At 38.9% G+C, this 25,441-nt stretch overlaps 1 protein-coding gene across 9 annotated transcripts in view; it reads left to right on the top strand.

Annotated features, from left to right (window-relative positions):
- RAPGEF6 (Rap guanine nucleotide exchange factor 6) overlaps positions 1–25,441 on the top strand; it is a 183,410-nt gene that overhangs the window by 123,110 nt on the left and 34,859 nt on the right. For all 9 annotated transcript variants that reach the window (XR_008392901.1, XM_053672746.1, XM_053672745.1 and 6 more), the window contains 6 exons: positions 759–962; positions 3,872–3,980; positions 9,725–9,965; positions 16,430–16,587; positions 20,559–20,799; positions 21,350–21,733. Coding sequence is in view for 8 of the 9 variants with exons in the window: in XM_053672746.1 (XP_053528721.1) it covers positions 759–962; positions 3,872–3,980; positions 9,725–9,965; positions 16,430–16,587; positions 20,559–20,799; positions 21,350–21,733 (1,337 nt within the window). In the remaining variant the exon portion in view is untranslated. The remainder of the gene's footprint in view (positions 1–758; positions 963–3,871; positions 3,981–9,724; positions 9,966–16,429; positions 16,588–20,558; positions 20,800–21,349; positions 21,734–25,441) is intronic.

Genomic DNA, 25,441 nt, shown 5'->3' with positions numbered 1-25,441 from the left:
GAAACAGAACTGGGGAGCTTGATTAGAGGTCACAGAGTCCACCATCACCCGGCCTTCAGTGCTGGCTATGTAGATACTCAAGGGGCTCAGGGAAAGTAGAAGCTTCCTTAGAGTCATGGGATTTCTTTTTTTTTTAGTAATCATCTAGTCATCAATTATTTATGGAATTCTACTTTAAACTTTAGCTTCTGTTATGAACGTAAGATTTATACATATTACACTATTTGAGAGTAGTTGGATATTAAACTAGTGTTAAAACCTGGAAATTAGAATATTACTCAGTTTAAGGAAGTTCTAAAATAATACAGGAATAACATTCCTTGAAGAGTTGGAGACATGAACGTATCTTTGAATAACAAACAGTATTTGGAATGGTAGTTCACATCCTTTAAGGTTTTAAATAAAGTTTAAAAAAAAGAATTGGGTTTTGTATAACAGCCAGGAGCTACACAAGATAGAACATTGTATATTAGGGAAGGTTAAGGAATGAGTAATTTTCTTGTTGTTCCCCTCTAAATGAGATAGCACTTTGAAGTCTTTTCTGACCTGTGATCACCTAGAAGTTTGCATGTTAAGAGAGATTGTTGAGAGTGCTCCGGGGTGAAAGATCCCCTCCTTCCGTTTTATTTACCCAACTCACATGTTCATGAGTCTGTATTTCAAATGTAGCTCTTCTAATCATTGTAGGTGATTTTTTTTAAAGCCTGTAGGAGTAGATACAAACATTTGTATACATTTTTCTGTTTTCCGCTTTCTAGAAAATGAATGGTCACCTCCGGTTATTGAATATCGCATGCGCTGCAAAGGCTAAGTGGAGGCAGGTTGTGCTGCAGAAGGCCTCCCGGGAGTCCCCTCTGCATTTCAGCCTTAATGGAGGGAGTGAGAAGGGCTTTGGCATTTTTGTCGAAGGAGTAGAGCCGGGCAGCAAAGCTGCTGATGCAGGGCTGAAACGTGGGGATCAGGTAAGTCAGCGCTGTTCAGCTCTCCCTCTCGTGGCACACACGCACTAATTACTAAATTCTGCCGCACACCAGAAAAGAACTATTTTTGCCAGTCTGCCAAAAAATGTGGGTATAACTTTGATTCCTTCACACTGGGCAGCTATTTTTGTGTTGGTTCTTGTTGTTTTTTTTAATTTGACAATCTAAGGGAAAAGAGGTCAGTGCCCCTGACTAAATAGTCAGGTGTTGCATGTTTTCAGAATTCTTGTGGTGCACCAGGTGTCAATCGCTGAGATAAGTGAATAACCAACCACTTGAATGAGAGCCTTCTCACAAGTAATATGTCTGCTCTTTTTTCTCATGTGGGAGCTATTCAGTTATGAGCATGGTCACTTTAAGGCAATACTGTTAAAGCTGCTTTTTTAGATAAGGTATTTTAAACAGCTTACTTTAAAAATATATTTGTCATGTATCTATTACTTTTATATGCAAAGTTTGGTAGGGCGTGGCCAGAAACAGCATGGGCGTTTGGGCACTGCCAGCACAACACCTTTTCAGAGGGCCCTGCCCACCCTCCCGGGATAGGAGGCTCTGTGTCTGGCAGCTTCAGAGTATTCCAGAAAGCTCAGTGTGCCAGCCGGCACCCTGGCTTGCTGGGAGAGGCCGAGCGCTTGCCCTCACGGCACTCTAAACTCAGGCGGCCTGAGACTGCTGCAAAGGGTGGTTCAGCTTCAGTGGTGTTGGTGTGGAGGCAGAGCTACAGGTGTAAGCAGTGAGCCAGGTCAGAGGCCGGGAGAGAGAAGGCACCGGGAGAAGGTTGGTAGGGATTTCTTCTCTCGTTACAGGCATCAGGAAACTGTAATGTATTAAAACGTGATTAGCCACAACTTTATTACTAAAAAGTGCAGTCCCTAGGCTCATACCAGTCTGTTAATCACACTAATCACACCCTCCGGGGATGAAGTTGGGGGGGTGTGTTTGCTAACATAGCCCTCCAGATGCTTCTCATGAAGAGCAGACCATGAGTTCCCATATCTGGCTGAATTACTTAGGAAGCCTACTTTTTCTCATTTAAAGACTTTTGTGAGTTCACTCATTAATTTAGAATGTGGCTTTATTTTACTTTTAACTGAACCATACTATTATTTTTTTAAATGTTGAGGTATTCACATTAGAAGTTGTTCTGTACCTCTGAACAGTGGTTCTTGAGCAGGGGTGACCTGGCCCCCCAGGGGATGTTTGGCAGTGTCTGGAGACATGTTTAATGGTCACGACTTGGGGATTCATACTCGCATCTAGTGGATAGCAACCTACAACACCCCCCAGTAGAGTAGTCCCCAAAACAAAGAATTATCCAGCCCAGATGTCAATAAGGCAAGGGGTTAGGAAACGGCGGTATGAGGTTACAACGACCCCCCTTTTTCCTTAAGGGAGCTTTTTAAAAAATAGAATTCTGGGCCTTACCTCAGGCTATTTATTAAAGAATATCATGTACTTAGGATCGTGGAGTCAGTATATTTACTGTTCCAGGATTTTATTGTAAACACATTTAAGAATCTCATTCTTCACAGAAAAACACTGAAATTCACTAATTTCATTCCTGAAAGAAGAAAGACATTTACCATGCTTTTACTTCTTCCTTCAGTCCTTATAAGTATCGTTGAGATTATTTGAGATTTTAGATCCAGAATATTAAGTCATTTTTAACATTCTTTTTTAAAGAATACTTTTGACATTTACATTAAGTTTTACAAGTTTATTACTTAGTTATTTAGACATACACCTAACTTAGGGGTTACACTGATCACCTGCATTTCATCTGTGCCGTGTTTTCTATCATTTTGATTGATCTCCCAGTGTCTTCCAGCACTTTTTTCAAAAAGGGCAAATAGGTGCTATTAGTTCTGTGTGTGTGTCATTGCACGTCTGATAATGCTTTTGTTCACTGGAGTGTAAAATTCTTGGTCACCATTATTTTTCCCCTAGAAGTTTTAAACACAGATAAATATCAGGTCATCTTAGTGTTTGTTGCTCAAGGCAGGTTGGAACCAGCCTTTGGTCCCCTTCCCAGGGCCCCGCAGCGATACTTGCAGTTTCTTGTTTTCTGTCCTTGGAATTCAAAATGTTCGGGATATGTTTAAAAATCTCTTTATTTACTCTGTTGTGTATGTACTAGATGATCCAGTTCAGTATGTAGACAAGACTTTTTTAACTCTGAGAACTTTACCTGTGGGAATTTTTTTTCCCCTAATATTTCGTTTCTCACACTTAAAAAAAAATGTTTTTGGAGCTTTTCTGTCAGTATCTGAGATCAGTCCTGTATGCTGCTGATTTTACTCATTATGTTTATCGCTATTCTTTTTTCTTGCAATTATTAATAGTATTGTTTAAATAAGCTTCCTGTGTGATTCTGAGGTACAGCAAGTTTGGGAGGCCCCTGCGAAGGCTCAGCAGTGTCTCATGGAAGAAGAGCCAAACCGCAGTTGGTGCTAGTTGCCTTTAGACTTCCAGACTCTGTCAATGGCAGGCAGTGTTATTACAGGGATGTGAGTGCCACTTTTCTCTCCCTTGTAAATGCAGTCAGTTTGCATTCAGAAAGTTTCACTAAAATTTGAACGTACACACACAGGCAATTTTTATGAGCCGATAACTACAATTTTTTCTTCCTATGTACCAACCTGTGTTATTTTTGAATTTCCCTAATATGATCCCAGAGTGAACGAACTTTTAAAAAAATGTTTGTAGTAGAGATTTAGGGAAATAGAGATAAAAAATTAAACAGTCATCCCACTTCTCACAAGAGGTAACCATTGTTCACTTACAGCTATATTTTGTTCGTTTTATTTTACTTTTATTTTTTCATTAAACTTAAAGTTTTAGAGATAATACTGTTTTTTCTTAATTTGTATTTTTCAAATACTTTCCTGAAGATAATGGAAGTAAATGGACAGAACTTTGAGAATATTACGTTTGTGAAGGCCCTTGAAATTTTAAGGAATAATACTCACCTTGCACTTACTGTAAAGACCAACATTTTTGGTAAGTTTTGCTGAAAAAAAACTCTCTAAGCTTTATTTGTTTGTTTGTTTGTTTATTTGTTATTGTGATGGAAAAAAGGCTCATTACCGTGAAAACAAAGATAGTAGATTGTAAAAACATGTTTCTATCCAAGCCACTTGAACATTCTTAGGATCTTTGGAGCTGAGATATATTATGTATTGTAGGGTTTTAATTTTTATTGTATTTAATTATTATTTTGACATCTTAGTATATTCTAAAGCATGTGTACTACTGTATCAGTCCATCATCTATAAGATGCCTACTGAGCAGCTGTGGTGTGCTGTGCTGCGCTAAAGGCACCGAGACACTGAGTGAGACTGAGAATGAGCCGAATGAAACTTACGAGTCAGCTCCTGCCCGCCACCCCCCCCCCATGTGTAAATGAACAAGTCAGTCTACTTCTGATGTTTTAGCTAGCTCCCGGAAATAGTAACATGAATGCCAGATTAGCTGTTTCATGGATGTAAATTAAGTAAAACATTGATGTAATTAAGCAGTAAATTATAAATTTTTAACAACATGCTCTACTTTTATGTAAAAATATTGATTACTGTGCCTTGATTTTCTTTATATTTGAATGAGGCAAGGATTAAGCCTATACTTGTACTGTTCACTTTTTTAAACATTTAGGAATGACTTCCTGTAGTTTGGTTTAATTGAATAGCATTAGATTTTCTTTGAAATTCTGAGAATGGCAACAGTATAACAATAGAAAACTACCAAAGAAAATTTGAGTCCTTACAAAGTAGGGGGGAAATTTCTGTAGGTTATTTAGGTTGAAACTTAAGAAACACGAGTTGAATTTAGAAGCTGTGTCTGTGGAAAAGGAAGTGTCCTGTTTTTCCCCTTTGGCTTTGCTTTATCCTGCACTGAGTCATAATGAAAAATGAAACACAGTATTTTTCCTCATTTCACTTGAGTTCCTTTTACTGGATCGTGTCACGTGAACTCTGGTAAATAACTGTTCACAGTTCCTAACGTGTTAAATAAGCAACAAGTAAGTAAGCCTTGCCAGTTTAGGTTTCCCGAAGCTTGGAACTAGTGTATAGAGACATCAGCTTTTGTGTTAAACTGAAAGGGTTCTGATTGTAAAAAATGGCAAGCAGAGCTTGCTCAGTCACCAAGACCAAATTATTTAGTTTCTGTTTCCTGGGGTTCTTACACCTTTAATTTTTGTGCCCAGCCCATAATAATTACTGACTGGTATAAAATATTATGTATAAAGGTACAAAAATTGTATAATATAATGAATATAGTGTTTAACAGTGTGGACCTTGGGAGACAGCAGAATAGATCTGAAGGATGGAACACTACTGCTAGCAGAGATGTCCCACAGACAGGGGTGACGCTGGTTTGGGTTTGGCTCCGTTGCAGTTCTCAGGGCAGTGTTCCCAGCCCTCCCAGACTCCCTGGCCCCGGTGGAGTCCCTCTGCCTGATCCACAGCACACGTGCAGACACAGCAGACGACTTGACCTTATCGGAGAAGCACTTTATCTGCCCTTCCATTCTAAATGAAAGCTTTTGCTAGATAGAGCAATCTGGGATGTAGGTCCTTGCCTTTCATGACTTGGAATACTTCTTTCCAGCCCCTTCTTGCCTGCAAGGTTTCTTTTGAGAAATCAGCTGACAGTCTGATGGGAACTCCTTTGTAGGTGACTGTCCCCTTATCTCTTGCTGCTTCTAGAATTCTCTTCTTCATTTTAGTCTTGGGTAATGTAATTGTGATGTGTCTTGGTGTGTTCCTTCTTGGGTCCAACTTCTTTGGGACTCTCAGAGCTTCCTGGACTTCCTGGGAGTCTATTTCCTTTGCCAGATTGGGGAAGTTCTCCTTTATTATTTGTTCAAATAAGTTTTCCGCTTGTTGCTCTTCCTCTCCCCTTTCTTGTACCCCTATAATTCGGATGTTGGAACGTTTAAAGATGTCCTGGAGGTTCCTAAGCCTCTCATTTTTTTGAATTCTTGCTTCTTCCTTGTTTTCTGTTTGGTTGTTTCTTCTGGTCCACTTCATTGATTTTAGTCCCAGGTTGTTCCCATCACTATTAATTCCCTGTGCATTTTGCTTCATTTCATTTAGTGGAGCCTTCATTTTTTCATCTAATTTGAGTCTAAAATGAACCAGTTCTGTGAGCATCCTGATCACCAGTGTTTTGAACTGTGCATCTGATAGGTTGGCTATCTCTTGGTCGCTTAGAAGTCCAATTGGCTCTTGGACTTTGAGCTGTTCTTCTACTTGAGCCATAATGTTTTGGGCTGTTCGCACCTATTATGCATGAGGGGCGGAGCCTTAGGTGTTCATTGGGCGGGGCAACCCAGTCAACCAGTGGCTGGGTTGTGATGCTGTATATGGGGGCGGAGTCAGAGAGGGAGCAATGGCTCTTGTTCCACTCATTCTCGGATTTCAGTCCCCTCTGCTGCTTCCCACAAGCGAATTGGGCCCTTCTGGTGCTGGTTCCTGGGTGGGTGGGTTTGGGTACGTTCTAGAAACCCGTGGGACGCTCCAGAGAACTCTCCTGTGAGGCTGGAAGTCTCTCCTTTTACCTCAGCCCTCACAGGTGTTTTCATTCGGTGCTTTAAGGCTGTATTTCCCGTCACTGGGATGGCTTTTGTGGTCTGTCTCACTGCCCATTTTCACCTGGTTTATCTGTGTGGGAATGTGTGTCCAGGGTCAGTCAGCTGCCTTGCGCGCCTCAGTTGGTTGGGTCTTTTCGTTTCCTCCCCGCGACCTGGTCTGGCAGCCACCACTTTTTCCTGCCGGGACCCCTCTCCCCCCAGCCACTAACTCTGCCCCTCGTACTGGTCTGGATGAATGGTTTGGACTTCCGTAAAGTTCAATTTTCTGTCTGTTCTGGTTGTGTTTTTATTTATTTCTAAATCTTCGTTGTCTTTAAATTTGGTTGTGTGAGGCGGCACGATGTTTCCACCTATGCCTCCATCTTAACTGGCATCAGGATTTAAATTTTTTCATACAGTTAATACACAGACATGTTTTGATAATTAAAACACTAAGGAAAGATACACTGGGGAACCATACTGTGTATAGTGTTCTGCACCTTTCCACTCAGTCCATCCAGACTCGCTGGTGTAGAATGCACTGGATGTCACCACATTATCATTATCTGTTGAGCTGATATCATGCTGATGGATGTTTTGGCTCATCAGTTTTGCTGTTTATAGTGATATAATGAAAATTCTTTGTACTTATGTTGAGTGCTTATATAGACAGCTACACATTTCTCAAAGTGAAATTACTCTGACAATTACTAGAGAATTTTACTTTCCAGATGTTTACCCCGGTCTGCCTACTACACTTCCTTCATCAGTGTATGAGAATGGTTATTACTGCACACTCTTTAGTAATGAGGGTGGGTGAGCACTTCTGTATATCTATTAGTATTTCTTATTTGTAAATAGTCTTTAGTTGTCCAGTTTTATATTGAGTTACCTCTGGATTCCTTTGAATGTCTTATCTCAAGTGTTGTAAATACTGTCCCCAAGTTATTTGTCCTTTGACTTTACTTATTGTGTTTTTCATTTGTGTGTGTAAACACACACATAGCGAGTGAGCAATTTTTAATCACATATGTTAAACTTTTATTGGTTCTTGGGCACCCTCATTTCTAACCTGCATATTTTATCTGATACTGCTGTTTAATGGTATTGTATTGTAGTTACATTTGTTCACCATCTGTTCATTTTTGTCCTTAACTTTTTTTTTAATTCAACACAATCATTTTTCATTTTAATTTACTAATTGGAAGCTCCACAGAGTTTTATTTGAAATTACATACTCAAGTCCAGTGAAGATATAAACTACTTTGTACGCTATCGAGTGGCGGACAAACACAGCACAGCCGGGGTGTCTGCAGCCCCTTCAGAGACCTGTCGCTGTTACCAGAAAACGCAAACACCTCACCAGAGCATGATCAGTTTCCACCTTGACCTCTAGTCTTCTTCATTTCTCAAACATTTCCTTTTATCACAGGGCCTTTCAACTAGAGATTTCCTCTACCTGGAAATAGTTCTTCCTTCCCCTCTGGTGCCTAGTTAAAATCTGCTCACCTTACTGGCCTCTTCTTACACAATGACTTAATCAGGGAAGGTTTTCCTGACCCTGCTATCTTAATTAGTCCCTCTCGTTATGTTCTCTGTCACTGGCGTTCTCTCTGCATCTCAGACTGACTGCATGTTCCACAACAGGAGTGCCCTGCCGACACCTATCATAGTGCCCACCCTGTATTTATAGGTCAGTAACGTTTTTCAAATGGATGGATATCTTGATTTTAGCTCAAAAAAAAGCATTTCTCTCTTTACCACAAGGCTTGAAATGAAATTTAAAAATAGAAACTGAAGGGAATTTATTGTATTTTAATCAAGCACAGACTATCTTTGAAAAGGTGACTTCTAAAAATTTCCATTATTTTGAAGGCAGAAAATGTGCTTTTCAAAAGCATGCAATATGCTTTGGTAATGTGAAATCATTCTGTCTGAAACTTCACAATAGTCCAATTTTACAACTTGAAAACCAAATTATATATAGTTGTAATGTGTCCATTCTTAAGGGTATTGTCCATTTGAATGTTACTTGTTAGTCCTAAGTGTTGTGCAAAATTCACTTGGTTGAGGCTTCAGTGAGCACATTGTACAACTCACAGCTGGTCTCCTATGGCAGTGCAGAGCACTGCTGCTCGGTCCGGGGCTGCACCTCCCGGGCCACCAGCCTGGCCGTTTAGAAATGTGCAGCCACAATCTGGCTCTCATCCAGACCCTGCAGTCACCATGATGCTTAGGAAAGTCACCTTGTACCTCAGCATTAATCTTTTTAGTGGTTTTTTTCCCTCTAGTAGTTAATGTGTCTTGTTTAAGAACAGACATTTAAAACAACTAAAAAAACTTTTTTATGTCATTACTTTAACTGGAAAATGAGTCACTAATAGCTTCTAGATATTTAGCCTTTGTACAGATATATCTCCTTTTGCCTGATTCTAGGGAGATAGAGCTCGTCTCACAAGGTCAAGAATCACATCGAGGCGAACAGATTGCTAGAGAGGCAAGTCCGCAGATGCACTGGCATCCTCCTTAAGGATGAAATGACTCGATGGACTTAGAGTTGATGAAAAGTTCTCTGAGGACATTTGGCTTTCTGTACTTCAGACCACTGCAGTGAATGTTTATTAGTTGCTTTATTTTACTGAGTGACCTAAGTCTCATGCATGTGACATTGAGGAAATTGTCACGTTACCAAATTTAGTGCTATTTTTGGTAAAAACAGGTCAAGCAAAGTTCTTCCTATTTTTTAAATGAATGATTTTTGCAAAACTGAGCCTGATATAGTGTTTATATCTCATTTTATCTCATCATTTGATATAACCTAAGTGATAGAATCTAAATATTTGTTTCAGTAAAATCTGAGTTGATTAGCAGTTATATTGCTTATTTCCTATGTAGGAACCCCTGAACTTCTCAAATATGCTGGTAGTCTGTCCGCTTCCTTTCCATTTTCCTCACTTTTTTAAATCACTTTTGGACAACAGCAGGACTACAGTCAGGTATAAAAACTGAGGAGAAAGGTGGGTATAATTGATAAAGGATGGCTATAAATTTCATGACTAAGGCTGTGAAAGTCCAAGTGAGAGAGTGTGACTATGTTTGTCCTTAAAATTTGTTGTTTATATAAAAACTCTCTAATCTGAAGAAGTGACAGTTTGTTTATTTATTTCCACAGTGTTTAAAGAGTTACTTAGTAGGACTGAACAAGAAAAATCTGGTGTTCCTCATATTCCCAAAATTGCTGAAAAAAGAAGTAATCGCCATTCAATACAGGATGTACCAGGAGATATTGAGCAGATACCACAGGAGAAGGGGCATAAGAAAGTAAAAGCAAATACTGTTTCAGGTGGAAGAAACAAAATCCGGAAAATTTTGGATAAAACACGCTTTAGTATCTTGCCTCCCAAACTGTTTAGGTATGTAATGCTGCTCTGAGTCATTGGGGCGTTTTCCTGTTGTCTGTAAAATTTATATGTTGGGGAGCGGATGTTTGGGCCCATTTTGGGTTTTATACAAATAATGCATCATAAAATCTACAAGCAGTCCATAAATAACAAAGAATATATTCTGTGTGTCTCCCCATCTTTTCCATTGAAGTTACCACTGTTAGATTATATAGTGTTCCATTAGCTTTGTTTTGAATTTTAGAATAAACTGCCCGTTTTATTTTATAAAAAATTTTTTTTGAAGGGGTACACTTTTGCTACAGTTTCATTTTTTTGACCTACAAATTTGGACACCTTAAATTTTACAACACATTCACTAATTGTACTTTTTGTCTTTTAAATGATCTTTTTCTTATTGCGCTATGTATTCCCTCTGAATTCTAAAGCTGACCTTATTAATCAAAGCTATTTGGATTTCCAAAATGAGATAGCACTAAAACGGAGTGAAATTTCAAGATTTTCCATGTAAATTAAAGTCTGTGAAATACTGATGAAATCAATCCACTGATGTGCCATGACTAGAAATGTTTCTAGTATATATTATATCTGTGTATATTTTACATTATCTACTTCCTTAATCAGAAGTTATAATCAAATACAGTACTTAGCATGTAGTAGACCGGCACACTTAATCAGTGAAAGACAGAAAGCACATTCTAACAAAGCATGCTCAAAAAAAAATACTTGGCTTCTGATAGTCCTGGCACTAGGACAGGCGATAATTATAGAGCCGAAAAGAGGTAGTTCCTACCTCTAAGCAGTTCATATCAGTAACTCTATTCTTCCCTTATTTGTTACATATTAGGCACCATGTCCAGAGATAGAAATATGGAAAGATAAGTAGGACAAGTTTCTTGTCCTTTGAGAGTTGATTATCTGAAAGGGAAAGCAGGCTAGTGGTGCTTAGACAATGATCAATGTTTTGATACGTAGGAAAGTCTGGTTGTTTGGACTAGAGTGTTTGTGTGTGCATACCTAAAGGTGAAGCAAGAGAGATAGGTTAAGTGCTAGGTTGTGAAGGACTTTGAATACTATGCAAAGATAAGGACTTCTTCAAGTCATAGTAGGGAGCCAGAGAAGACAGATGATGTGATAAGATTTGTGCTTTTAGGAACTTCTCTGTTCGCCTGTTTGTAGTTTGAGGTCGAAGGTGTGGCACAATTAGCAGTAATGGCCAGGAGACTAATGAGGCAGCTTTGAAATAGGTGTCAGCTCTCATCTTTTAGATCAAGATCTCAAAAGATTTCCTGATGGGGAAAGACTCTCCTTCTTGAGATATTATTTCCAGTCAGGGAAACAAATTTGCTGTTCCTTTAATTTGGGGCTCACAAAGGATTGAAACATCCCGAGCTCTATTCTTAATGTCATTCGTTTCCAGAAGGGTTATTTATTACTCATTCCTTTCTCAGTGACTACTCTCCTTGAGGCGAGTGGTCTATAAAAATCAGAACTTTAAAACAGCGAAGTTCTTACATTATTGAGCATACCGTAGCAGCACAGCAAACACTGTAAGAAAAGGCTTGTTTTCACAAGTGAGCATTGAGTAAGCAGAAGGTAAGAGGGCCAGCCCACATGGGAGAGATCGGGGACAGTGTAGGATGACCAGAAGCCTCTGTATGAAGACCCTGGGGAAAGGCAGGGGGAAGGAGGAAGAGAAGCAGAAGAGAGGGCTCAGGAGGCAGTCCCCTGGGTTCCGGTTCTGGGAAGGCCAGAGGGTTTGCTCTGGAATCCCTGTACCTCCTTTAAGTGATTTTCACTTTGAACAGTGGCACAGTTGTAACATGTGTCATCACAAGCCAGAGAGCACTGATTGTAACCGATGTTAGCTTGTTGGCTGCATGTGCCACCCAGCTCTGCTGAGGCTTCAGGCAGGGAAATCAGTCATGTCCACAGCACCCTCTTCAGAGGTGGGGAGGACTTCATTACTCTGTGTGCAATTTTTGCCAGACATTGGGTCCTGTCCAAAAACATCCACACTTAGAAAACGTCCCTGAGTTCAAGTGGCCTATAACATTTATTTTTACTTTTGTTTTACAGGATTAATAAATAAGAAATGCCATCCTGTTTTATTGGTCTAATAACTGTGTTGTGGCTGTATTGCCAATAATGATCCTTCCTGCCTCAGGAGCCTGGGTGGGCAGGTCAGGATTCAGACTGGGATACTGAGGACCACTTGGCATGGACCAGATATGTTCATGATGTCTTTGGACAGGGCCACATGCCCTCCAGCCCTCGGGTTCTGTCTTTGGCTGCAGCAGAGGCATGGAAATTGAAGTGTCTAGGAGCAATCATTTGAGTATATTCAAGCACTATTTCTTTATAGTGTTACCAAAAAAATGAAAGAGCTAGTAGGAATAGTTTTACTTATACTCAGAAGGGTTTTTTTTTCCCATTTATTAGTCAAGAAATATTTCTTGAGTCTCTTGCTTTGTGTGAATAGGAGGCTGCTGGCTGTGATACAAACACAAGTAAAACACTGCCCTTCAGGAGTTAATGTCAAACTGCTTTTAAAATGTTTCAAATAAATAAGACACTATTAATTTGAGCCATGTGTATACCAAAAATAGAGTATTTTAGTAAGAACCATAAAGGTTTTCTACTGGAGTCTGTTTTGCAGAGAAAATTAATGTGTCATTATACCTTTCATAATGCCCACTTTTCATTTTTGAGAATGTATGTCATATTTTTTTGGCACTCAATCATTAAAAATGAATTCAGACAACCCCTTTTGCTACACACACAGAAGACTCACTGGGTAGAAAACAATCAGTAGAAAAACAGTATATGAAGCAGATGTTCTGTATCAGTAATAATCTGGGATATACAGTTAGAACAGGAAGCTGTTTGAGGTTGACAAAGGGAATTTTAAGGCCAGAATTGATAACAGAATAGATATTAAGCTTAGGCTGCTGTGGGAATATAAAATGAGGCAACCTTTCCAAACAGCATTCGGGGAGTTTTTTACTAAGAGCTTTAAAAGTGTTCATACCTTTGAGTCAGTATTCCATTCCTAGTCATAATTAGATGAAGCCTTATATGTGGGTGTTCTTAGGAATGTTGTCTAGAAAGCAGCAGAACAAAACTGGAAACACCCTGAGTGTTGAGCTGCGAGGAACCGGTTACATAGTTTTGATAGTTTTGCCGTGTGTGCTGCAGAAGGACTAGGAGACGGGGGTTGATCGTGGTTTTCACTGAGGTGCACAGTTTTAGGCTTAATTTTTTTCTTCCTCACTTGCTTGTTTTCTGTATTTTTAAAGCTTTATACTGTGATTTTTTTTTTTTTTGATGAGTGGAATTCCACAGTTTCTGAACGTCTATGTTCCAGGGCTCTTTGGAAGGGGCACCCACTTCTCTGAGTAGGAGATGAGTTGCTGTGGGGTACTGTAAGGAGGCATGTCGATGAAGGAAAGCGAACGGAGGGGCAGAGCAAACCGTTGTCATAAGAACAGTAATTCTCAAAATTCCTAACAATGACATCATTTTAAAAGAAAAGAATGCTCCTGAAAATTAGAAGTGAAAAAAGTTAGATTTTGAATAACCTCTGTAAATTAAGACATAGCAGTGCGGTTTTTATTGACCTGAGACTACTTCACAATTCATGAAATCTAATCTGCTATATTTTTTAATCACTCAGCTTTTATTTTGTTTTCTTTAATCACAGATTGCCTAAGTAACATCTTTCTATTAATCACTGTAGTAGTCCCAATAGACTGTCCTGTTTGCTTATCAGAAATTAGTTTTTCTCATTTTTTTCAGCATACTTTTTTTGGTTTGTTTTTAATATTGGGATTATTTTTATTTGCATATTGATATTTATGTAGCCTTTTAGTTTCATAATGTAAAACTAAGATATACTTTTAGTAAATTTAGTGCCAGGGAATTTTTGAGGAATTTTCAAAACTGTCTTGTTTCTGTTACTGCATCACCTCAGGAGACTGTTTTGGTAAGAAATGACATGATTATTTGCAAATAGGCTTTATAAATTCAGCTTCCAAGCAAGCATGGATATTTTGCCAATTAGATACTGTTTCATTCATGTCACAGCATGGGTTATACTTAACATTAGTAAAGTTTTCATTTATACATGCTCATACCTTAATTAACATGAATTTGTAAGCAGCTTTGCATTATTATAACTGTATAGTGTCTTATCTATTGCTTATTACAAAGCAGAAGTAATGCCAAGATCAGTTAGAGAGGTGAGAACTTTGTGTATTTCACACACTTCTCTTAGTCTCTAAGTCTCAGTCTTCTGCAGCTAACGCAGCCAATTCCCTCTAATAGAAAATTGTAAATTTCCACATTGTTAAAATTGTTTTTATTTTATTGGAACAGCCAGCAAAATCTCTTTAACAATTTTTTTCCTTGGATTCAGTTACTTGACCATCTTTGTCCCAAAACTGGCAGTTTTATTTCAAAAATTTATCAAAGAAAGGCTGTTAAATTTTTTAACACACATACACAACCTTTTATTTTCTGCATAAATTGTGGCCAAAGTTCTTATTAAGCTAGAAATATTACCTCTGTGGAGGCCCCCGCCCTTTTTTCTCTTACCTAGTAGCCTTAGAACATGCAGCTCTGACCTGCATGAGTACACACCTAAGTCTAAGGAGCCAGTTGAGCATAAGCACAAATTACTTTTAAGTAAGATATTTCGTTTGCCCTGTCTGTCAAATTAGACTGCCTTCTGGCCCTAGGAAAACATTTTCTATTTTTATTGCTCCTTTACCTGCCGTACCCACCCTGCACCCCACTTATTTCAGTGTGCATTGCCTAAAATCCTATTTCTACCATTCCATTTTAATTTTGCTAAAAATACTTCACCATCTTCTTGAAAGTAGGAATCCTATTTCCCTCTGTGCCAAATGTTTACCTACGTTGCCTAATTTAATTCTTTAGAGATAGTGTTATTCACATTTTTAGGTAAAGAAATCAGGATCTAGAAACAATATTCCCTGAGGTCACACAGCTAATAACCCAAGTCTGTCTGGCATAGCTCGCTTCTGAAACACCTGTGCCGTCTTCTGCGTCCTGATGCTTCTTCTCCACTCCTCTGCTTTCTGTCTCAACCTGGCTCTCTCGTCCTTGTCTGGATATTAACAGTCCTTCAGCCATTTATTTAACAGTCCTCTGTATTCATCTTGCACAGTTCCCTAATCTGCCTAAATCCTATTTTTTTACTCCTAACTTACTCTCCTTGTATCCCATGTCACTCATCTTTAAGACAGATTTTAATCCATTCTGAGCTAATGGGTAAGTATTCTGTGAAACCTCTGTTTGTATGCGTGGCAAGTACTGGACAGAATGTTGCATTTAATAAAATTTAGATGAGAACTAATATTAACCTAAAGCATTGGTTTTAACACAAGCATAACCTTAGAAATAAGTGGTATTTTGATTGTTGATGCTGATGGAAATTATTTCTTTTCATTGCTATTCTTTGTTTGTGTAGGACTGTTTTTCTCTTTGTGTTTTATGGGACTTTTATGTCTATAAGTTATGACGGTTGTGTCTCATTGTTTTTATTTTTTTCTCTTAGATACATTTAGAGTTATTTATGTAACACTTCTAAATATTTTTAAAAAGAAAGTATTTTATTTTGCCTAACTATGGCCATTTAATAGACACTTGTTTTTGAAAACTTTGAGGAGAATTAACTTAAGATGACTTGCTTTCTGTTCTGGTTCTGATGTTCTCATCTAGAAACAGCCAAATAGAAAGAACTAAGAGATCACACAGGAAATAATGTACCCTTAGAACAAACACGAGAGACTATCAAATTCTTTTCTTCCATTTTCACTTCTGGTCCTCTTTTTCCTTCTCCTTTCTATTTGCCACATATTTTCACTATTGTTCGTTGCTATTCTTTGTGCGCTCTTCCTGTTTTCTCTCTTCTTGATGGTTTGGGCAGTTCTCAGGTTGTTCATATTTTTAAAGACCTTTATTTTGTCGCTTGGACCTGGCTCTGTGGTTTTTTGCACCCTGCCCTGTTCTTTGTTCAGATGTAGCCCCAACTCCACCTTTTGCCTAGGAGGTCGCCCAGCTTTTCTGCTGAGAGACAGAACCGGCTTTGGTGCTGGCTCTGCATAGTCGGAGCCGTCCGTGGGTGCCCGCTGATGCTGGCGGGTCCCACAGGCGTCCCGAGCACCCAGATTGTGCTTCTCCACCACAACCAGCAGGAGCTCTAAACAGGACTGTGTCTCTATTGTGAGGTAGATGTGTATAAGTTAAGCTTTATTTCTGTGTCATTGTTAAAAACGTTTTAGTGCCATTTCCATTATTACTGTTGCCCTTTGTACAAGGAATCGGTGTGATAATTTAATTGTTGAAGTCACCACTTTGAATTGGTTTTGTATGCCTTAGTGTGCAGAGAACAGTAATGTTTACTACTAAGAATTCTCAGCACTTTAAAGTGATGTGACATTCTTTTGAAGTGACGGAGGCCTGAGCCAGTCGCAGGATGACAGCATTGTGGGAACGAGGCACTGCAGACACAGTCTGGCCATCATGCCCATCCCTGGGACGCTGTCCTCCAGCAGCCCGGACCTCCTGCAGCCCACCACCAGCATGCTGGACTTCTCCAACCCCTCAGGTGACTTCTGTTTGTCATTTTATGTAGCAGTGTTGTACCAAACAGACTAATACACAGTTAGGCCTTGGGCAGCAAGTGCTAGGTTTGCTTGCAGCCTTCTTTTCCTACCTCTAAAAGCTGAACAGAAGATTATGCCTTTTTGTCTAAGCTGGATGATACTTCTTCGGTGTGAAACAGAAGTGCATAGGGAAGAGATGACATTCAGATATCTTCATAACCCCAGTCCCTTCCCTGCAGGAAGTCCCCCTTTCCCAGAAATCTCCAGCACATTTCATTGTCTCCCAGCCGCTTGTCATGAGAATTTATTCTGTGCCGTGTTTGTGTGTGTTCCACAGCAGTACTGATTGCTCTGCATTCACAGATAAAACATTTTCACATCACCAAAGCCCAGGATAAGTACAGCATGCTTACAGATGTGTTGTGAGTTTGGTTCCAGAGAGCCACAACAGAACAAGTATAATCTTTCTGCTTCTGGAGGATCTTGCCTTCACTTTGTAAAAACCCAACACCTGTGAAGCTCAGTAAAGTGAAGTGCAGTAAAATAGGGTTTGCCTGTGCTTTCCTAAGACAGGTATTTAGGGACGTAAGATTTACAGATTGAATGATTCTTATGGCTATATTTTTGCCACCGGAACACACAGAGGTGGGGCTGGGTGGGTAAGGGCTGGTTTGTAGGGAGAGGAGAAAGGAAAGGGGAGTTGGGGATTTGGCTGGAGGACAGAGGGAAGAGGGTGGAATTATTAAAATTCAGAGACTGCAGCTTCATGGTGCTGAAATTCAGATCTGTGCAGAGGAATTGCCACTCAATTTGATTTCAGATTGCTTGCATAATTCTCTCCTTGAACACATAGTGAAAGGATCAAAGGTGCCTTTTAAACTCTATTCAGAACCTGTGTCCATACTAGCAATATAAATGAACAAATGTAAAATAGTTATTTAACTTACAAATTATATTTTTAAACCCCAAAATATACAACTTTATGAAAGGCTTTTAATGGTACTGTTTATAATTATTTTGAACAAAATACTCTATCGATTAATTTTAACCTCAGTTCCTGAAAGTATATACAACAACACTGAATTCTCTATCAGTCAGGTTTAACTGTATCAGTTGTCATCTCAGCCTTGTTTAAGCTGCATGTGTAAGGTTATTAGGAAGTGGGTACAGAGCCCAGGACTCTTGAGTAGGTTGCTGACCTTTTTGTGGTTTTGCCTTTTTCTTGCTGCCTACAGCTGCTGGTTTTTACTGTAAGTATCTCGAGGTATCTATGGTTTCTGTTGCTTATGTTTATATGTAGTATTTTTTTTTTAATGATAACTGAATGAAGCAGAAAGCAGAACTTTTCCCTCCACTTACAGTGTTGCTACTCTAAATTTGCATGTATTCTTTTAGTCACTTCCTTTGACTGTGTTTTTTGTATTCATAGCATTGGAGTATACATGCTATTCTATAACTTGTGAAATGTGTTTTTTGGAGTTTTTGACCAACTGCAAAATGACATGTGAAAGAATTCAGAGTGTGGCTAAGAGGTGTTTGAAACGTCAACATTTTTTTTCCTGGGTCTGCATATGGAACTTTAGTTTTTAATCCTCATCTGAGGACATGCTTACTGATTTTGGAGAGAGAGAAAGGGAGAGAAACATTGATGGGTTGCCTCTTGTATGTGCCCTGAATAGGACTGAACCCACAACCTAGGTGTGCGCCCTGACTGGGAATTGAACTGGCAACCTTTCGGTTTACAGGACAATTGTTCCAACCATCTGAGCCACACTGCCCAGGGCTATATGTGGAACTTTTGCTTCCTCTTTCTTTCTTTTTCTTCTTCTTTTTTTTAATAGTGCACCCTTAACAATTTTCTGTAATATTTAGTAATCTTCATATTCTTTCAGTATTTCAAACCTATTATTTTAACTACTTTTTCGTTATAAAGAAATATATAGTTTTTTAAAAATCAAATTGTAGAGAAAGGATAGAAATTAAATGTCTTTACCCCAAGAGTTAGCAATTTTTCCTTACTCAGCCTTTCAGAAATTTCAGTGCACATAAAATGTACGTCTCATTCCCTTTACCCTAAATGGTACACTATACTTTCTCTCCAGTTAGCCCATTTCACTTGGCAATATAACTTGGATACTTTTCTGTATCAGAATGTATCATTCTACCAATTTTTTAAAAAGATTTTACTTATTTATTTTTAAACAGAAGGGAAGGGAGGAAGAAGAGAGAGGGAGAGAAACATCAGTGTGTGGTTGCCTCTCATGTGCACCCCCCACTGGTGACCTGGCCTGCAACCCAGGGATTGAACCAGCGACCCTTTGGTTTGCAGGCTAGTGCTCAGTCCCCTGAGCCACTCCAGCCAGGGGTCTGTTCTATCAAATTGTTTTTAAACAGCCGGTAGTATTCCAGGTTTCTTTTGGTAGACATTTACAGTGTTGCCTAAACTGTGTTCTAATATCTTTACATGTTTCATATTTACATTATGTTTTGAATTTTGTTTAAAAAAATCTTGTGGAAATTTGTGTTCTTTCTTGGCTTGCAAAACTTAATATTACAGTTTGACTCATACAAGCTTGCCAGTCCTTGCTGTGTACCATCATACCGCCACCCTGTGTATTTTGTGGTGTTTTCCACTACGTGGAGTGTCTTTATTACTTAGTAACCATCTGCCATTCCTTGGCCACCACTCTCTCTCAAATACAAGCAAACCCCTGAGAGACGGGACTTTGTCCTTCTCATTTATCGTTGCGTCTCCACCACCTGAACATTCTGGGCACATAACAGAAACTCTCTAACTGTTCATTCAGCAATTGATGATTTAAAGCAAAACGAAGAGTCGGTTTTTTGGTGGGGGTTTTTTATGGGTATCTCATCTTAAATATGTAAAGAGCTCTCCCATTTTCAGCGTGGCCTCAGCGTTGATCCGTGTATTCCTCACACGTCTCATTCCTTCTGTCTCACTCATGCGGGGTCATGGTTAGCACTCTAGAGATGTTGCCTTTGGGTTGAAAGTCCGGGTATCTGAGAATCCTTTTCTTGAATTCATTTATTGATAAGAATTTTATTAATAAAATAGGAATCATAAGACTGATAAATGCTGTGCTCCTCAGAGACTCTGTTGAAATGTCTCTTCTGCCGTCAGAGGATTATGTTTGGAAATGCAGCCTGTAGTTTTGAGCCTAAAACTTGAACTGATTAATTGAATATTTTTGTTGATTCACATTTAACATCATACTTACCATTTATCTAGTCAATTAATATTTGTGGGTCTGCCACGTGTCAAGTACTAAGTTTGACACATATGATGTTCTTCTATTGACAAATATGTTTGTAAAGGATATTTATGTATTATGCATTTAACAATTCTGAAATGGAAAAAGAGATTTACATGGGTGCCAATATTAGTGCAGAGAATTTTCTTCTCTGTCTCAAATGTTTTCCAAATTGATATTTTTATTATGATGGCAAATTCATCAGACGTTGGCTTAATGCTTTGGATAATCTCGTATGTGGGTCTGTTCTGGAGATGCCCAGTGTTGATGCCCAAATCCCTCTTATGTGACTGTGTGACAGTTTGCTGTTTGGCAGTGGGGGGACGGTTTAGAACAGGATGACTTTTTTACACTGTTCAGCAAGATACACAACTCTGTTCCTTCCCAGACGATGTGATAGTGTGTTAGCAGCAAGAGAAGGGAAAATGCAATGTGTGCCTATCATTTGGGTGATTAAAATATATAAAGATGACATCAAAATTGTACATATAGTATGACACTATTGTGTTTTTCTTTGTTAGGGTTTTGTCACCTGAGAAGATAGATACATTTATTTATCAATAAATGCAGCAGTAATTTGTCAACCTGAAACAGAAATGTATATTTCACTGTTTAAAAGGATCATTGTGTTCCAAATTGCTTTTTGAAGAGTTAAAAGTAATTTTTCTAAAATAACAGGGCACATTTTTGTATTTACATAGATATTCCTGATCAAGTTATACGAGTTTTCAAAGCAGATCAGCAGAGTTGCTACATCATCATCAGTAAAGACACCACAGCTAAGGAAGTTGTTTGTCACGCTGTGCACGAGTTTGGGCTGACCGGCGCGCCCGACACATACTCTCTCTGTGAGGTTTCTGTTACTCCTGAGGGCGTCATAAAGCAACGGAGACTTCCGGACCAGTTTTCCAAATTAGCTGATAGGATTCAGCTCAACGGAAGGTGAGTGCACTTATCAGTAAATACACTTATTTCTGTGCGTGTTTCTGAAGATTCCATGTTAAAACAGATATTTTAAATAGAGAGCTCACATTTAGGGCCACAGAGTTCTCTAAAATTGAAGTAGGATTTCTTTTGATTTTTCTCAGCTTTCCCTATCTCCATAATTTTAGAAATGCACTCATAACAGCTGTGCAGAAGTGGGAAGAGGAGAGGGAGGATGGTCGCTAAGATATTTTAGCCCTCTTTCTAAAATAAAGTTTTAGAACCACTGATGTAGTCCAATCTCTGTTTTATGTAGAGGGAGGAAAGTCAATGATACATATCTTTACATACATCTGAATGTGTATGTATTAATTTCTTAATTTGTTTTAATATGACAATGTACTTTCAGCAGGAGAAGCCATAATTTTCATAATTCTTTTTCTAAGTGGTTATCCTTTTGTGAATATGTGGGAATTTTTTAATTTTAAAAATGTTTTTGCGGTAATAAAGAGGAGAGATGGTCTTATGAACATAAAATCACTCATAAAGACAATTTTTTCCCTTGTAGGTACTATTTAAAAAACAACATGGAGACAGAGACCCTGTGCTCAGACGAAGACGCGCAGGAGCTGGTTAAGGAGAGCCAGCTGTCCCTGCTGCAGCTCAGCACCGTCGAGCTGGCCGCTCAGCTGTCCATGAGGGACTTCGATCTGTTCCGCAACATCGAGCCTACCGAGTACATCGATGACCTTTTCAAGTTGGAGTCTAAAACAGGAAATGCTCACTTGAAAGAGTTTGAGGACATCGTAAACCAAGAGACATTCTGGGTTGCCTCGGAGGTTTTAACTGAGTCAAATCAGCTTAAACGAATGAAGATTATTAAGCATTTCATTAAAATTGCTCTTCACTGTCGTGAATGTAAGAACTTCAATTCCATGTTTGCAATAATAAGGTAAGTTAGTACAAAAATTAATGTATGATTTTGTCATATTGGACATACTCCAATATTCTGCTCAGGTATGCAATAGCAAGGAGAGGACATTTTAATTAATAGGTTTTTACTAAAGAATTCTTAGATTAAATACACTTTTCATTTTGGTGATACTGGCTTCTTGCCTTTTTGTTTCTTCCATCTTTCTGTTACCTGAACTTTTTTCATGTGTGTGAATACGGTTGATTGCCTTCCAGTTTTTCCTCCTCCCTTCCCCTTTCACGGATGGTGCCCTCTCCCCACGTGTTCAGCGCCTGGTCTTTGCCAGCGGACTTCGGTGCCGTGCCTCTCGCAGTACCTTCCTCACTGAGGCATGGTGCTGGAACCTCAGAGCATGGCGTCAGTGCGCTCACTCAGCGGTTTTCAGCCCTTTTCATCTCATGGCACACCGAAAACTGTATTTTTTGCCAATCTGACCCCCAAAATAGGTATAATTTTGATTCATTCACATTGGATAGCTATTGTTATATGTTTTGTCAAATAAAAAATGCTGTTGTCGTTTTTTATTTGACAATATGAGGGCAAAGGAATTAGGTATTGCATAGTCTCACAATTCTCATGGCAAACTAGTATGCTGTGGCACACCAGCTGAAAACTGCTGCTCTAACCTAAAACAACAGCAACAGTGGTAATAACAATTATGCAACCGTTGGGTGAGCTCTTCCTGTGTCCCAGGCACTGCATGAGGCACTGCATGAGGTACTGCTGGATATGTTGCTGCTCAAGCAGGCAGACTGTTCGAATTATAAAAGTCCTTCAGTGTTTGTGAGCCCAGGAGTGGCTGACGGTTCCATGAACTCCTAAGAACCTTCTTCCTTATCCCTCCCTCCTCACAGTGAGAAGCTAATCTTGTTCATTTGTTTTCTGACCCTTATTAGAGGGATTCCTTTTAAAGCAAGTCTAATTTTAAAGGTGGGGTGGGATAGTTGTAGTTTGGGCCATTTATGTAAGGCCATATAACAGCAAAATTCCACCTTAACCAATTCCATCTGTGTATAGTCCTCCCAGAATTTAATTATGATTTGTTCCTAATATGTAAGAATCTTTATATAGACTTTTTGATCATAAGTCTGTCATGGTAGTAGGCACCACCTTTATGAAGTTAACCAGTGCCTGCAGCGGAACCAGATGCTATAGGAGGGAGTATTGAGTGGAGATTAACAGAGTGACCTTTGTTTGAATCTTGCTTCTCCCATGTAGTAACAGTGGGTCAATGGAAAATTGAAGACCAGTGTTCTCTCTAAAATACAGGAATTACACCACCTACCTCACAGTTTTTAGCAGCTGGACCTAAAACAGGGGAACAGAGCAGCCATTGATAAACCCTTGGAAGGCTAGAAATTCAAACTATTTGTAAGGAAACAGACATAAAGAATTTGAGAGTTTTGGAGTTCTCCATGAAGAAAGTGTATTGACACTAAGATCTCCATGTAAAAAGAGAGTGAGAGAGAAAATGGCAGTGGTCTAAAAACTGCATGTAAGGACCATCCTCACTGTGAAGAAGAGAGTCCATCCGAAGAGATGGGGGGTTGAGGACAAGGAATAGCAGGACAGCACAGTTACAAAAGCCTCCGTCGGTGAAGCCAAGGGGAGACGGTAGCCCCGAGAAAAGATTTGGGTAAAAGATGCTGCTTTGGTCAAGAAGTTTCTTTTCTTGTGAAGAATATTTATTATATGCATTTTCAAAAATTTATGTAAATTGCTCTGTATTATACTTTATATTAAAGTATATAAAAATATGAAGGATGTAACCTGTTAGCAGAGATGACATGGGTGAATAAGTCTGTTCCAGTGGGAAATAAATTGTTTAAATTCTCTCTTTTTCTTAGTCTTGCTCAACAATTTGCAACCTTTTCCATCTCATGGCACACAGTACTATGGTTCTGTGGCATACCAAAGAAAATATTTTTCCTGATCTGAAAAAAAAATAGGTACAAGATTGATTCACACCAGATGACTATCATTGTGTCGGCTGTTAATCATTCTTTTATTTAACAGTCTAAGGGGAAAGAGGTCAATGCCCCTGACTAAATAGTATTGAACATTTAAAAATGATTGAGGCACACCAGTTGGAAAATGCTGGTCTAGCTAAATATTTGTCTGTTTTATTTATCATTTCAAAAAGCCAGTTCTTAGTTTTATTGCTCTTTTTAAATGCTTTTCTGGCTTCTATTTTATTTATTTCTGTTCTGATATTTCCTTACTTCATCTAACTGCACTAAGTTGCTCCTTTTTACAGTCCTTTGATGCATAAGTTAGGTAATTTATTGAGATTTTAAATTTTTTGGTAATACAAGTGTTTATTACTATAAACTTTAGTTTTGGAACTGTTTTTGCAGCATTACATAGATTTTGTTATTACATGTTTATTTTTCTTTGTTCAGAGATTATTTTAAATCTCCCTTTTGTTTTCTTCTTCAACACGTTGGTAGTTCATTGGTATGTTGTTGAATTTCCATGTATTTCTAGATTTTCCAGTTCTCCTCTCTTGTTACTTCCTGGTTTCACTCCACTGTGGCTGGGAAGGACACTAACATGATTTCAGTCTTCATAGATTTGCTAAGAGTTGTTTTCTGGCTTATCTAATGATCTGTCCTGGAGAATTCTGTGCGTGCCTGAGAAGAATATTTTTTATGCCAATGTTGGATGGAATGTTCATATGCTTATTAGGTCCATTTGGTCAAAAGCAGGGGTTTCCAACCTTTGGTGTCTCTGGGCCACCTTGGAAGAAGAGTTGTCTTGGGCCATGCATTAAATACATAGCTACATGTAATCACAAGAAAATCTCATAATGCTTTAAGTAGATTTACGATTTTGTGTTGCACCGAATTCATAGCCATCCTGGGCCGCATGCAGCCTGCAGGCTGCAGATTGGACACCCCTGGTAAAGCGTGGTTCAAGTTGTGTTTCCTTACTGGTTTTCTGTCTGGATGGTTTGTCCATTGCTGCATGTTGGGTCCTGAAGTCCCTAATATTACTGTATTGTCTTCTGTTTCTCCCTTCACATCTGTCAGTATTTACTTAACATATTTAGGTAGGCCAGTGTCGGATATGTGTATGTTTATGATTGTTACATCTCATGAAGAGCCGACTCTCTTATCATTGTACAATGACCTTTTGTCTCTTGTTACCAGTTTCGACTTAAAGTCTGTCTTGTCTGACAAGTATGGCTAGTCCACCTTTCTTTTGGCTTCTGCTTGTGTGGCATGTATTTTTTCCATCTCTTCACTTAGAGCCTCTCAGTGGCCTTTAAACTGAAGTGAGTCTCCTGTGAGCAATATATAGTTGAGTCTTGTTTTTTCATCCATCCAACCACTCTCCCTTTTAATTGGAAAATTCACAGTCCATTCACATTTATTGTAATTATTGATATGGAAGGACTTACTACTTCCATCTTATTTATTTTCTGGCTGTTTTATAATTTGCTTATTTCTTCCTTAATCTCTTACTGTGTTTTGTTGTGAATTGGTGGCTCTTTTTGTTGTTGTTGTGATATTCTGGGGGCACAAATGAGAAAGCCGGATTCTTTGGTAAAGACAGTAACGCTGGTAAAAATAAAAGGCAGCAAGAAAAGGCCACAACCAAACAGGGAAGAGTTGGACTCCGTAAAAGAAGCCATAGGCCTGAGTCTGCAGGAGCTGACCCCGCAGACTCCTGTAGGAGGAGGAC

Source organism: Artibeus jamaicensis, unplaced genomic scaffold, assembly GCF_021234435.1.
Source record: "Artibeus jamaicensis isolate MK-2021 breed Jamaican fruit bat unplaced genomic scaffold, CSHL_Jam_final contig_786, whole genome shotgun sequence".
Classification (NCBI taxonomy): Eukaryota; Metazoa; Chordata; class Mammalia; order Chiroptera; family Phyllostomidae; genus Artibeus; species Artibeus jamaicensis.
Note: the sequence above shows the minus strand (reverse complement) of the source record. Positions and strands in the feature narration are given on the sequence as shown.